Source organism: Schistocerca gregaria, chromosome 5 (assembly GCF_023897955.1).
Source record: "Schistocerca gregaria isolate iqSchGreg1 chromosome 5, iqSchGreg1.2, whole genome shotgun sequence".
Lineage (NCBI taxonomy): Eukaryota > Metazoa > Arthropoda > Insecta > Orthoptera > Acrididae > Schistocerca > Schistocerca gregaria.
In genome coordinates this window covers 465,113,908-465,129,250 of record NC_064924.1, presented here as the reverse complement: position 1 = coordinate 465,129,250, position 15,343 = coordinate 465,113,908, and the positions used below count along the sequence as shown (strand labels likewise).

The 15,343-nt window shown below is 38.9% G+C and overlaps 1 protein-coding gene across 11 annotated transcripts in view; it reads right to left on the bottom strand.

Moving 5' to 3' along the window:
- The window catches only part of LOC126271923 (DNA (cytosine-5)-methyltransferase 1-like), a 212,611-nt gene that overhangs the window by 169,254 nt on the left and 28,014 nt on the right, over positions 1-15,343 (bottom strand). For all 11 annotated transcript variants that reach the window (XM_049974328.1, XM_049974330.1, XM_049974329.1 and 8 more), the window contains one exon: positions 15,111-15,279. In XM_049974328.1, coding sequence (XP_049830285.1) covers positions 15,111-15,279 — 169 coding nt within the window. The remainder of the gene's footprint in view (positions 1-15,110; positions 15,280-15,343) is intronic.

Sequence of the window (15,343 nt, the reverse complement as noted above, 5' to 3'; positions counted from 1 at the left end):
GGCACAGACTCTACAAATGTCTGAAGTAATGCTGAAGGAAACTGACACCATGAAATCTGCAGGGCTGTCCAGTAATCTGGAAGGGTATGAGGGGGAGGAGATCTCTTCTGAACAGAACATTGCAAGGCATCCCAGATATGCTCAATAATGTTAGAGTCTGTGGAATTTGGTGGCCAGCGAAGTCTTTAAACTCAGAGGAGTGTTCCTGGAGCACTCTGTAGCATTTCAGGATGTGTGGGTGTTGCATTGTCTTGCTGGAATTGCCCAAGTCTGCCGCAATGCACAATGGACATGAATTGATGCTGGCGATCAGACAGGATGGTTACGTACATTTCAACTGTCAGAGTTGTATCCAGACATATAAGGTGTCCGTATCACTCCAACTGCACATGCCCCACACCATAAGACCATCCACCAGCTTTAACAGTCTCCTGCTGACACACAGGATCCATGGATTCATGATGTTGTCTCCATACCCATAAATGTCCATCTGCTCGATACAATTTGAAACAAGACTTGTCTGACCATGCAACATGTATCCAGTCATCAACAGTCCAATGTCGATGTTGACGGGCCAAGGCGAGGCATCAAGCTTTGTGTCATGCACTTATCAAGGGTACATGAAAGGGCCTGTGGCTCTAAAAGCTCTTATTGATGACGTTTCATTGAAAGGTTAGCATGCTCACATTTGTTGATGGCCCAGCATTGAAGTCTGCAGCAATTTGCGGAAGGGTTGCACTTCTATCATGTTGAACTATTCTCTTGAATCATCATCGGTCTCGTTCTTGCAGGATCTCTTTCCAGCCACCGCAATCTCAATCTCAGAGATTTGAAGTTTTACCAGATTCCTGATATTCACGGTACACTCGTGAAATGGTCGTACGGGAAAATCCACACCTCATAGCTACCTCGGAGATGCTGTGTCCTGTTGCTCATGTGCTGACCTTACCACCACATTCAAACTCACTTAAATCTTGAGAACCTGCCATTGTAGCAGCAGTAACCAATCTAACAACTGTGCCAGACACTTGTTGTCTTATATAGGTGTCACCAACCACAGCACCATATTCTGCCTGTTTACATATCTCCGTATATCCTTTGGCGCTTCAGTGTTGGATGCTGAGGCCTGGTTAAAAAGCAATTCAGAACTATGATTGTACACTTCCTGCTTTTATCAAGTTTTACCATATATTAATGTGGGTTTAATTGCTGCACAGTTCTGGCTAGCAGCTTTTGAGTTGATTTGCAAGGATGCAGGCTGATAATGGTAGTGCTGATGGCAGATGTGAGCTGAAAGGAGCAATTGCTGGTATTTAGCATTTCTGTTCAGTTATTAGCGAACTGAAATCTGTTTGTGTTATAAGGTAAGGATGATGATAGTCTCAGAATGCTGTGAAATAAGTATATACTTCGGCCTTGCAGATATGCAATTAGAGTGTGCCCTAGTGGCCCAAAGTGGGTTGTTGGTTATGGCCACTCATTTGGTTGAAATATGTGGTTGTTAATGTATTGCAATTGCGATAATTCCCCAGTCCTCCACTTAATAAGTGCTCATGGGGTTGAGCTCCGATTACTAGTGGTACGCCACAGAATGTGGTTACTGAGTTACGCCCGCAAACGCCTGATGCAGTCGGTAGGGTCACTGGAGCAGCCAATTTGAAGCAACTTAAACCCAAAGCAACTTAAACCCAGAAAATGGAACCAAGGTTGATTCAAGATGCTAGTTATCTCCATAGGGAGGAATTGATGTATGAAATTGCAATTAGAGGAGCTAAATGCAGCATACTGTCTCAGCAATTGTGGAGCAGGTGAAGGAGGTTGGGTCAACATCACTGGTAGTGTTGCCCAAGAATCTGCACTTCAAGTCATCCGGAAGATGTTGGAAGAGCTTGATATTTGTCATCATCCACTGATTAAGAATCAGATCAACAGATTAAAGTTCAGAAGCTGGGTGCAAAGCTGGAACATGGTAGGAACAGAATTAAGGCTTTGTTGTTGGTGACCAAAATCACTTCTACTTTATCACAGTTGGTGGAACTGCAAGACGTGTTTCATGTTTTATCTGTGGTGGGCTAGTTTTGGATTGAGGCTGAGAGAAGAGAAGGGCTCAGTAGATGAAACGGCAGGGAATACAGGGTTTAGTCACCTCACTAAGTTGTTGAATCAGCTTTAAGGCATTTTGCTGGAGGCGAACCAGTTTTCAGTAAGTTCTGTCCTGTAGGCACTTAAGTTTTTGTATGTGTTAAATAAATTGGAAGAGAAGAGTGGAGCCTTACATGTTAGAAAGGAGGAATTGTTACAAACAGTATCCATAAAGGTTGATGGAGGCTTGTTGGAAACGGTACAAAAAATTCCATTAACGAGGGTGAAACTTTGTACGAATTTCATGAGAGGACATGCAGGGGATCTAAATCACATAGGGCACTGCAGATGCTCCTTCATTATGAACACGTGCAAGGTCCTTAGAAGCAGGCCACGACAACTTAGGATTTTTGCTTGTGGCAAACCCACACATCTAGCCCAAAAATTTTAAGTCAAAGCATGGGCACTGACCAATGACAGTTGGTCCACTTGATCCTGCATGGTGACTGGGAGAAGTGCAGGTTGGGGCAATTACAACCATGAAGTCAAGACAGTCTAAACAGCTGACACACATACGTCACTATGTTAAAAATGAAGCAGTTAAGTGGCTTGGTGGATTCAGTCAGTGTAGTGCCGGCATCAGACATGGAGTGGATCAATAGAAACAGCAGTTGCTGCAAATGGGGAAATACTGAACAGGAGGAACCCAAGTAACAATACCCAGTTGGATGTCCGATGAATGTTGGTTATCAGATTGGGAATACAAGGTTATACGTGGAAAGTTAACATTAGGATAATTGCCAATTTGTCAACGCCATTTATTATTGGCTCAGATATGATATGGAAGATTGGGGAACTTGACGGGGCAGACAGTAGTTATTATTTCAGCCATCAGTTGTGTGATCACTATCGTACACAAACCAAACTGGTACAAGGTAATATTCCTGAGCCAGAATTGGAGGCAACACCAGCAAGCAAGCTGACATCAAAAGATTTGGACTAATTAAGAATGAGCACAGTCTCCATATACGTGAACTGTGTGGGTAGTATAGAGATATATTGACAGTCAAGTTGGGAATCACTGCTCCACTAGAATATGAGATAGAATATACAGATCAAATGCCCATGGGGAAAGTCCCATACCGGCTATCTCCACCCAGACTAAAGGAGTTTGAAGAACACATTGAGAAGATGCTACAGCAGGGAGTCATTACACTTCCAACCTCCTTATGTGGCACCAATCCAATATTTTTAGTCCCTGAACCAGGTGTAGGTTAAAGACCAGTTATAGATTACAGTGAGCTTAATAAAAAAGGGGTTCTTAAATTAATTCTGCTACCTGATTTTCATTCACGTCTCACCTGGCTCAAGGGTGCAGTGGTGTTTACAGTACTTTATCTGAGCCAGGCTTATAATCAGATCCCCTTACATTAGAACTCTAGGAAAATCACTGCATTTGTTACAGATTGGAATTTATTCAAATTTAAGTGGCAGTATTATCACATTTCATGGACGCCATGTAGTCAAATATTAAGTTTGAGTTCATGTTACACTATCTGGATGATCTGGTTGTGTATAGTAGGATAATGGAGAAACATTGGGGAGTCATTTGAACCAAGTCTTTGGTAGATTATGTAAAGCTGAGTTGACTGTTAATCCAGATAACTTGAAGTCTGCACAAAGAGCGATTCAGCTTCTGGGTCATATAGCATTTGCAGCGGGAGTAGTTATCGACCCCAAGAGAGTACAAGCAGTTCTTTGTTATCCAAGAGCTACCGAAATCACAGCCATTGCCAGTGTAACTGCACAGTCATTTTTTTAAGGGAAGGGACAGAAGTTTAACTGGGGTCTGTCACAAGAAGCAGCCTTTCAAGCATAGAAAGAAGCTTTGGCGTTCGCTCCAATATCAGCATTGCCAATTTTTTTAAAAAGTCATTGTTCAAATGGATGCTTGTATTATTTATATCAAAGAGCTGTTTTATTGCAGGAAGGAGATCATGGTGAACAACTGGCGCATACGCACTTATGGGATTATCTGATGCAGAGAGGAAATACTGCGAGTTTGAGGCACTGGTGGTTTTCTCGCCCTGGAGAAATTTAATTCTTAGATCAAGAACGATAACAAGGCATTGTGATGGGTCCCAGGGAGGCCTCATAAGACCAGATGAATAGCATGATCTATCTGGATATTAGTATTTACCAGGTGTGGAAGTATGAAAACTGAATTTGGTTGCAAAAATTATATGCCTGTTTTTTGAAACTGATAAACAATATTTTATTCAAAATAAATTTCATTGCTATTTATACATTTCTCTCACCTCTCCGGAAGGCTGTGAATGCTGTGGGCGAGGGGGGAGGGGGGGGGGGGGCCTGGAGAATACACCGCATGCCCTAGAATTTCCCAACTTAACGCCTATCTTTTCCCTGACCTGTTTTGCTGTGTGTGATGGAGTGTTACCATCGAGCAATATGACTGTGTTGCCTTTTTCCAAATTTTGGCCAATTTTCATATAATGCTCAATTTAAATCAATCATAGCTCATAATAGATGCCATCCTTCTGATCCCACCAAACACAGAGCACTCTTTTCTTTCCAAAGTGATTTAATCTTGCGGCGGATGTCAATGGATTTCATCGATGCACCCACGATTTAAGACGCTTAGGATACTCAAAATGTATCCACTTTTCATCAGCAGTCGCTATTCAATGGAGAACGACTTTCTTTTGTATTAGGCGAGCAGCATTTCACAAGCGGTCTTTTGATGCATTTGCTGTCTTTCATTCAGTTCATGCGGAACACATTTTCCCACTTTCTGCACATTTCCCACAGCTTTCAACCAAAGAGAAATTGCTTTCTGTATCGCATTCAATTGTTCCACGAGTTCCTGTTCAGTTTGAATAATATCTTCATCCAATAAGGCCTGCATTTTGTTGTCTACAAACTGTATCAGTAGTTTCCCCACACTCGTCGTTTCTCGTGTCAAAATCACCACTTTTGAATTATTTGAACCACTCTAAACACTGTTTTCTCATGAGCATGTTCGCCGAAAGCTTCAACAAGACTTCAATGCGATTCTGCAGTGGTTTTCTTCAAATGATAACAGAAAACCAATGCTGTAGGCAAATCGTAGTCCATAGGCACGAAACTCGACATGTTTACAGGTTTGAAACAGATACCAATGTATGGAACTTGGATTACTGTGTATTGACATTTGTCGTCAGCCACTACAGGAAGCAGATGGCATTGTAGACATGGTCTCACAGGCCCTACACTGGAAGGTAGCACTGTCTCTTGGAAAATTCCAGCTTCATACGTCTACACCAGGTAGGTTTGAGGTTGTTCACATTAAAGGGACATTACAGAGTACGCCCTCTCACCCTGAGCAAGTTCATTTTGATGGACTTTCCGTCACTGTATAAATGGATTAAGTAGCATCAAGACCAGGTGTAGTCATGAAGGGTATTAAGGAATGGCTACATAGTGGAGAGTGGGAGCCACCCTACTCACCTAAGGAACACGTGTTGTGAAGTACACCAAAAGTTGATGGAAAGCCTCAGGTAGTGGTACCAACAGAGCTAATTTCATACAGATTTAAATATTTTCCAGTAGGTGGACATTCTGGTTGTTTACGAACCTGGCAAAAAATTTGCAGCAAGTTTCTTTGGAAAGGAATGGACAGAGACATTAAAGATACAGTAAGAAACTGTCAGATCTGTGTTAAAAGTATGCCAGCACAAAACACTAAGGTAGGTTTTCTGCCACAAGTGTGTCACCTCGCATCCCGGGTTGGCTAGAGGTGTAGTATGAAAGACTCGCTGGTTCGATCTCCATGCACAAGGTAAGCAGGCAATGCCTCATGTAGGGCAATGCGTGTGTGGAGCTCTAGTGGTAACATGGAGGCAGAAGGTTGTTGGCAATTGTGCTTCAGTGGGTTGCGCTGTGGGCCACCTTAAGGTGATTGTGCTGGCTTTCCCATTCCTTGAAGGGAGCCAGTGAGAGAAACAATATAAGAGCACTGGTATTTCACAGGACACCAACAATGGCTATTAACAAGAGCATCACTTATGTGAACAGATTAAGTCTCAGCTGCAGCTGTGTGCCGTTTAATGCCTCAATATCTTTAAGATGGTTGGTAGCAAGGCACATAACCTTCCTCCTGCTTGCAGTTCCCCCCTCACATGACCACTTCCCCTTATGCACAGATCATGCCACACCTCTCCAACTAATACCATGTAAGAGTTGGTGTAAAGTCTCTAGAAGTTGAGCAACAGTACACAGGTAATCAAGGTATGAGTAGATAATTATATAAGCTAAGGAGGGCCAGAATATCTTAATCTTCATTGATTACACTATAGGGGGGGGGGGGGGGGTGCAAACCTGGATAACGCACCGTATCTAGATTTTTTTTGGACAATCTGAAGACTGCAGCTACTATGGGCGATTGGGAGAACAACTGCAAGATGCAACATGGTTAAAATTTGTGTACACGATATGGGCCTGCCTCAAACAGACAGAGTAGTGAAACTGTCAGGTCACAGTAACTCCCACCTTCAGGGCCACAGTGATTATGGCATTGTCACTCAGATCAGATTTCCTGGATGCACATCATCACAGAACAAATCACTTAAAGTGGCACTTCGTGGAAATATTTCGCTCCCATGAGCACCTCCTCTAGATACAACGAACTTGTGCAAGATGATGTAAAAAGCACAAAACACTCACAGGTAGTGGAGAATTTCATGTGGCACAATGCTTGGTACATCACAATGTGTAAACACTCTGAAGAAATGTCAAATTTAGTGTGACTTTAGTCATTATGGATAATTTTAGTGAAGTGAAAGCTGAAGTAACTCAATAGGTACTGGTTACAAACCTGCAGGTATTAAATAAAAATGAAACAGGGGAAGTTCACAGGGCCCTCTGGCTTTCAGAGCTGCCACACAGCTGCACTGAGGCCAGAAGTACTAACAGTTGCTGCCTAACGGGGGAATCTGGGACTCATTATGTAGGTAGTGCTGGTTTAGAAACAGAGTTTATGAACAGTCAAGTGTCAGGAAGCACAGTGTTCAAATTTCAAATATTTGGTAATACCAATTGAGATAACACAGTAATGTATGTGAGAATAAATTATTTTACATTTTCTCTTAATACCTTTCTTAACAGCAAAATATGTTAACCAAGGCACAGCAAAAGGAAGTAAAAAAAATTAAATAATCATGAATCAAACAAATTAAAGCTGGAGGAAAAGTAATACAGAAGACTTGCAAAATTATTTGTGGAATTTTTGTAGAGACAAAAAATTCATAAAAATGGACCAAAGCTGTAGTTTACCGGTTTCACAAGAAAGGACCCTCATGTACAAAATATCCATTAAAATTATCACCAACTGCATGGAAAAACTACTGGATTTCAATTAGAAAAAGGAATAAGGTTGCATTAGAACTGAGCCACTCTCAGGTTGACAAAACTACAGACTGAAGCAATGAGAATGAATTACGACACTGTCTAGGTACCAAAGATTTTTGAGACAGCTTTTCACATAGCACAGATTTTCTTGAAACTAATAGCCCTTGAAAAAATATGGCACTTATTCATCTAATATTAGTGTAGTGAAGAACATACATGTCCATGAAAAAGCTTCATTAGAGTACCACATAACAGTAATAAAATTAAAATTGAAAATATCACCAAACTTTACAAATGACTGACAGTGTTTTAACTCGAAGTGTATGTTGGCAACACCTGCCGCAAGTGGTGACGGGAATGTAAGGTGGTGGAATAGCTGATTTGTGTAGCCAATAAGAGCAATGTTTTGGTATCAAAGGAGTATTTAAAAAAAAAGTTGCCTTTTTTGTAACATCCCTTTATCATAGTATGTATAGTTAAAGTGATGAAACTGAAGTTTCACAGAGAAACACCAATACACAAAACCACATCGCAACTTTTATTTATTTACATAGATGGACCACATCTCTAAGAAAATAAAAATATAGAAATAACAAAGGAATTCCACAAAACAAAAATACCAATACCATGATTTTACTGAAACCAACATATCACACTGCACTCTTCATGAAATGAATAAATAAGCCCTACTTTTGAGAGTACCTTCTGCACCACACATATTCAATCAAGCAACTGTCACTAAAGTTTTTTGCACTGTCTAGTACTGTGAAGAGATGTCTTTATGGCCGACAAGGTGCCTTCGATGGTATTAGCGTGAACACCCATTTCAGGATCCTTAAATGTCAATTTATTGGTTAACTGCAAAATGCTCGAACCCTTCAGTGTTCAATCATCTGTATGACCTAAAATAGTCAGAAATAACAAGTCATTCCTGGAAGGATGTACTCCTAGTTGATAAGGAGCGGCACCTTCTCCATACATCTGGGAATAACTTTGAAAAACCAATTGTGGGTTCCTCTTTGGATTTCACTGAAAACCCACCTTCCTGTGGGTTCGTTTGTTTTTTTGCAAAATTTACTTCTTTTGGACATAGCCATGTAGATCTCGATGATGACCTTGTCACGAAGTTTCTCACTTTCGTTGAAGCACATTTCAACACATACTTCTCTGCAGAAGCTTTGCCAATCAACTACTGTCTCCTCAGAGAACTTGAGTTCATCAGTAATAACAATGTTTCTGCAGCCTTTGTTCCAGAGACAAGTTACGAGGTAGGTTTGGTAAGTCTGGCATGACCTTGAATATGAGCATGAAAATTAAAATGCCTTGGAGTGGAGCTAGCGACATCTGTAAGTAGATGCACACACAAATTGCAGCCCGCTATTGGCCGCAATCAAATAGTGACAATCATTTGACCAAGACATTGTGGTGCTGCAATGGACAAAAATCGAGCATCGTCTGGTAATAAAGTTCCTGACAAAAGAAGAGCTTGCACCAGCTGAATCAGATCCTGCTTGGATGGTGTTTATGGTGATGTTTTCCCTTCATACTCCACAATGAAGGAATGGTCTAAACAGTTTCATTTAGGCATAGTTAGTGTTGCTGACGATTCATGTGTTGGTCAATCTGTTGAGGTGGTGACTAAGGAAACCATCGCTATTGTTAGAAGTGAGGTTCCGAGTTACAGGCAGTTAAAGCTCAAGGAAATTACAGCAAGGTTAGAATATCTAAAAAAACTGTTTTCCAAATCATGCATGATCATTTGCATTTGAATAAGGTCATGTGCAAAATGGGTGCCAGGGTTCTCTTTACAGTGCAGAAGCAGCTGTGTGACATTTCACCAAGTTTTTGGAGCTATGGTGGGCAAGCAGAAATAAGTACTGGACTCCATTGCTACAGGGGATGAAACTTTTGCCCTTTATTATGATCCTCTGCCCAAAAAGAATTTCATAAAAGGCATAAACCAGGTGAAGCTCCCCTGAGAAAAGCTAATGTCACTTGGTCCACAAAGAAAATCATGGCAAAAATCTTCCGGGATTCAAGAGGAATTCTCATAGTTCATTTCAAAGAAAGAAATGCCACTGAACGCACACATTACACAACTCCACCAACTAAAGAGGCGAGAATGATTGTCACATTGTGTTCAGTCTTCTCCACAACAGTGTGCCAGTGCACATGACAGCAATTGCAAAAGCTGCAAGAAAGGAATGTGGCTTCCAGGATTGACCACCCTCCCTATAGTCCAAATCTAGTCCCAAGTGACTACTATCTCTTCTCCAAACTGAAGAAAGATCCTCAAGGAAGGATATTTGATGTTGATGAAGTGAAAGATGCTGTAATGGGACATTTGCTGGAAAAAAAATAATTCGTTTTACTTTTTGAAAAGCACAGAGTTGTTAATTCACAGATGCGAAATGCGTATTGAAATAAAGGGTGATTATGTTGAAAATTGATTCATTGTTTTATCCACTGAACCACATCTGTATCTTTTGTATGGCAAATAAGGCTCATATCCCCATCACACTTTGGACACTTTCCATGAATGGCCACAAAACTGTGCAAGCTACACCAGTGAACTGCATTCGTATTCCAAAAAGACAAGATCCCGGTAAAAACTTCTTTTGGAGGCTATAACTGAAAACACAAAGGAGTAAAATCGAACTGTCCTCTCAAAACAGGCTCAACTCATCTGTTTCAGTATTTCCCATTGGTTACTTACAAGAACACCACATGCAACTTTAATAATTATGGTGATTACAGACGAACACTGGTCAGAAAATTGAAACGTAATATCTCTGAAAATAAATACACCTTAGTAAATTTTTCTTTAGGTTAGGATGAAATAACCGCCTTTAAGCAAACCGACCCCTTTTCATGTGGTTAGATCAAAAGAATCTGTGCAACACAGAAATAACTATTAACAGAACTTACACCAGAATCTATTTATCACTGCCACTACTCTTTCAGGCAGAGAGACATCACTCTTACATATACCTTGGACTATGCTACATGTCAAACAACAGAACCCGTTTCTAGCTTTCACATTTATTCGCTTTGCCAACTCACAACCAATATTTGGTCCCCCTCCCAACCCAACCTAGACCTCGGGCTATACTACAGGTCAATCTCTCAACACAATCAATTTTTGCTTTCACATTTGTTGGTGTCACCGAGTCACAATCAAACAGTCACGTTCCCACCTAATCTAGATATTGCTAGGTTACAGGTAATAATAAAAACACAAAAATTCTGTAACAGTAAAAACTAAAGAAAGTTTCATCCACAAAATGTATGTAATTCATCTCTGATCACAACCAAAATCAACTGTTATATCCTATTTACTTCCAATCATAATGTTATGAAACTAAAATATTCTGCCCATCTCAAATCATACAGGTTGAGAGTGAACGTGTCACATCACTATTTCAAAGTTTGCTGAAAAAAAATGTATGTTTAAGTGCCACATGATACCTTTCCAAAACTACGATATTAGATTTTCTGACGATTTATTAAAACACTACAGACCTCTCGAAATGATTGTGAAAATCTCATAACAAAAAGAGAAAATTGAAAAATTGTTATAAAGAAACCGAAAGAGAGAGAGATCTGAATGTAATTTCAATAAATACTTTTTTCCCAATACTATGAGACATGATTAATACAAAAACACTTATGAGCTTTTTTACCCAGTTTTTTGTAAAAATAAACTATGTGAATTTGTGACTTTTTTGTGAGTTTCAAAATTATGTTTTGAAAATATGAATAGTCACAGGATGTTAACTGTCTTGAGAAATGATAAAGTGGAAGGAATGCTAACTGTCAGCTACGACATCAATGCATGAAACTTTTAAACTGTCAAAACATTTGTGCATAAAGATGAAAGAATCTGAAATTTTTTGGTTATTTAGAAATTATTTTCTCCAAAAACTCCATTCTACATGTTCTAAAATTTCATGGCACATTAGTTGGTATTGTACTTAGGGAATGTACAATCAGAGTGACAACAGTTGTCTGTTCAAAACGTGAGAAAGTTTTAGGTAGACCTAGCTCTACTCTCAAGGTCAAAAAAATCATGGACACCTAAATATTTAAACTGAGTGCTGATTTTAAGTAAATATCATGCAAAACTGGTATTTCTGAATCAAAATAATTACTTTACAACATTAAAAATGAGTGGGAAAACAATTCATAATTTTGTTCAAAAGAATTTTATAACAAAAATGAAATGTACGGAATATTTATACCCGGTTTACTTTTTATGATATTATTCACAAATTATTATTGTCTTCTGTCATAATTTTAGTTCTTCATGGCTTTCCATGAATCAAAGTTGCTTATGATGTAACAATCAACACTGTTCTGTTGAAAAGAATTCATCTGTTTTTCTTTTTTTCCACCTGCATCTCACTGAACTTGTATAGCCGAGCTGAATTTACACACAGACAAGGATGATTCAATAAGAGCAGTAATTGGGAAAAGGGAACTGCACACTGATCTTTTAATGATGGCCATTGGAAAGCATTACCAGGGCCATGATGTGTTGTAAAGGAGACAGTTATACCTTGCAGCTCATGAGAGACACTTATTAACTGTCCTACCCCACCAGTGATTGCCATACACTCAAGAAATTAAATTGCTCAATCAAATTCCTACTGCAGGCTGCTTCTCTCTTTTTTAAACGGAATTTCCTTAATGTACTTTCATTTAGAATGAAGAGTTACATATTTGTTACTAATGTTGATATGGTGTATTGAATCAACAGCTTCATGCTGGAGATTTAATCTTGTTGGAAAATGTTTACAGAAACCTCCTATACCATCATATGCACTTTTTCCATGACCAGTTGCTGATTTTACTTCTGCTATGGCCTGTCTCTGAATCCTTCAGACATGATGGTGAGCCATTCCTTTCGTGACCCAATGCCTAACCTCTGTAACAAACTTCTCTGGTTCTACTATCTTGTTCACCAACTCTCTTCCCTCTCACAATGCATAGGTTATGTCACTGTCAGTATCCTGTAAGTGTAATGCATTAATGGTCATCACTTCAGCACCAGGACACATTGAACACTCCTACAACCAACATTTGTCTAGCAGGTCTTGACACATACACCAAAGCATCAGGTATATCTCTTGTGGACTTCTTTCCTATGACACTGCTTATGGCAAACCCAGAAGTTTCAATTTAGAGCAGTAAATACATGTGCATACTTCTTTCACTGGCTGGCATTTTACCATTTGGCCGTAAGGAGTAGAATTTTGTGATACCAATTTTTAAATTCTCTTTTTTCATTAGGAGATAAGTTTCTCTTATTGATCTTGTCATATATATTTTTACCTTTTTAACTTTTTCACCATTTTCTCTAACAGGGATAACATCAGCCTGGTGCGGACTTCACCTACTGCAATCTTTGTGATCACTTAGGTAATATTCCAGAGCAACAGTAAGTGTATCACCTTACAACAGATGCCCACAGTAAGAATCTGGGCATGCTCAAATACTGTTCTCATTCTTCATTTTACAAGCTTTTGAAATCAAATAATGTGAGGAAGTGGGTACGTATTTCTGTATCTGCTGCTTAGAGTAGCAACGTGGTGTCAGTGTCAGTAACTGTACTTTCTCAGTATAGGTGACTGCTGAGATAGCAGTATTTAGGTTTTGAAACCACATATCACATTTCCTGCACATATCACCTTCTTCAGGTCCTGCACCAAGTGTGTCTACATTATACACTTCACAAAATTTTGAAAATGTTTCTTGTGTCAAACTTGTTTCAATTTTTTCCACTTTTCTTTTTACACACAGTTTTCTTCTTATACTTCTTACTTTTCCTGGACATTTAAGGGGGGGGGGGGGGGGGGGCCTACAGCAATCCATCAAAAACTTCACCCCCGGCAATATAAACATGGGCACTGTCTTCGTAAGTTTCACATTCAGATGATGGTGATTGTTGAGGTGCATTGTCACTAAATTTCTTCTTGTAGTGAGTGTAGCAATTCCTGCACAACTGCTGTGATGCTAATACCATTACTTGAGGCCCACGATATTTCTGCAGTACCTCTAACAGATTTCCAACAACTGTGAAATGTTTTTCCACTTTTCTTAAACACCACCTCCTTGTGTCTTTTTTTCGTAGTCCACACCTCACTGATATTGTATCTAACAAAAAGTTCACGCAAAACACAAAACTCGACGCAGAATGCTTTATTTGCAAGTTCTCACTCGTTTGTTATAATCAGAGGAGTGCTGGGAGCAGTGCTGCCCACGTGCATATTTTACACTAGAAATTCAGTGAAACGAAATATGCAGAATTTTCAAAAAATTTTAACAGTTTACACAGAAAAATATTGCCCACTGTGCTTGCGCTGTATACTAACATTAACCAAACAATATTTGGTTAAATTTTCTGGATGTAGGTTTGCGAGTAAATTCGTAAATACTCGAAAAAATGCTATCTCTTTTTATACATTTTTAGTATTAAATATTTACATAATACAGATAGCTGAAGCACAGAAGATGCTGTTTATAATTACATCAGTAGTATCTGGTACTATTAGAAAAGAGAAAGCATCCTGTTACTTTCCAAATAAGAAAGAAAAAAATTTTAGAAGGAAAAATTAATTTAAATTTTGTATTATCATCTTAAATTTGTAAGTTAAAGGAAGTCCATAAGTGTGCAGGTGTCAACTAAATTTCAACACACTAAGTGGGAGCTTTAGTCCAAAACATCTCCCAGGTCTCCAGTACTTTTGGTTTGTTAGGTTTTGTTAGCAAGGTAGGCCTGAAAAATTACTTATTATAATCCACATTATGGCAAGAAAACATTATGGAAAGAAAAGAAGCACAAAATAACAATGAAATCACAGAACTAATTTATTTGTTGGGTTTAGGGCAGTCTACAAATAAACAGAAAAGTAATAATGGCATGGAATATTTTTGAGAAACAAAACAATTTTTTTTAATAACACTTCTAGTACACAGGAACCCAAAAAGTTTATTACGTACTACCAATTCGAAATTGTTGTCATAATACCTGGAGTTTCAGTGCGGAAATCTTTAAAAAACTGATGACTGCTTCGCATGAAATGGATAGACGTATGTTAGAAATCATTATAAAGAATTGAAAAACAAACTGATCAGCAAACAAACAAGAAAGGCAGTTACAATTATGACTGCAATGAAAGGAAATTTAGGTCAGCAAGTCATTTGGCATGGATGGTTCAAGATCCAAGGAAATTCACTGAATTCCAAATACAAAAAAAGATGGACAATACAATCCAATGGCTGGTGATTACATGAAAGATGCAGAAGCAAAATGGATGATACAGTTGAAGACCATTATTCATGGAGAATGGCAGTACATGTTGAATGACTAGTAAGATTGATGATAAATTAATATGATCATGTATACTCAACGTCAGCTGAAACCGTAAAAATTTTCTTCAAGAAATCTGGCAGTGGACTTTGTAATTAATAATAAAGTACTGCAGAATATTTTGAAGTTGTCTGCCATCAGCAACTTCAATGCATCTACAGGAAAGCAGGTAACACTATAGTTATTGCTACTATTCATATAAAATTCCAGCATCCTAAACACAGTAAGCTGATAAATCAATTTGTCTTACTCTTTTCCACTTGGCTCACATTCTGATAGTCTTGGTTTCTTTTCCTGTGGGTGTGGTGCTGAACTTCCTTCAGAATCAACAGATACCTCTGTTTTCACACTAGAAGTATCAACAGATGTTGTTGAACTTTCACCATTTTCCATTTCATGTTTGTTCAATGAAGAGCAACCTTTAATAGAACAAAAATTATTACTTCACTCTTTACCCAAACAACAAAAACTAATCCTCTCTCT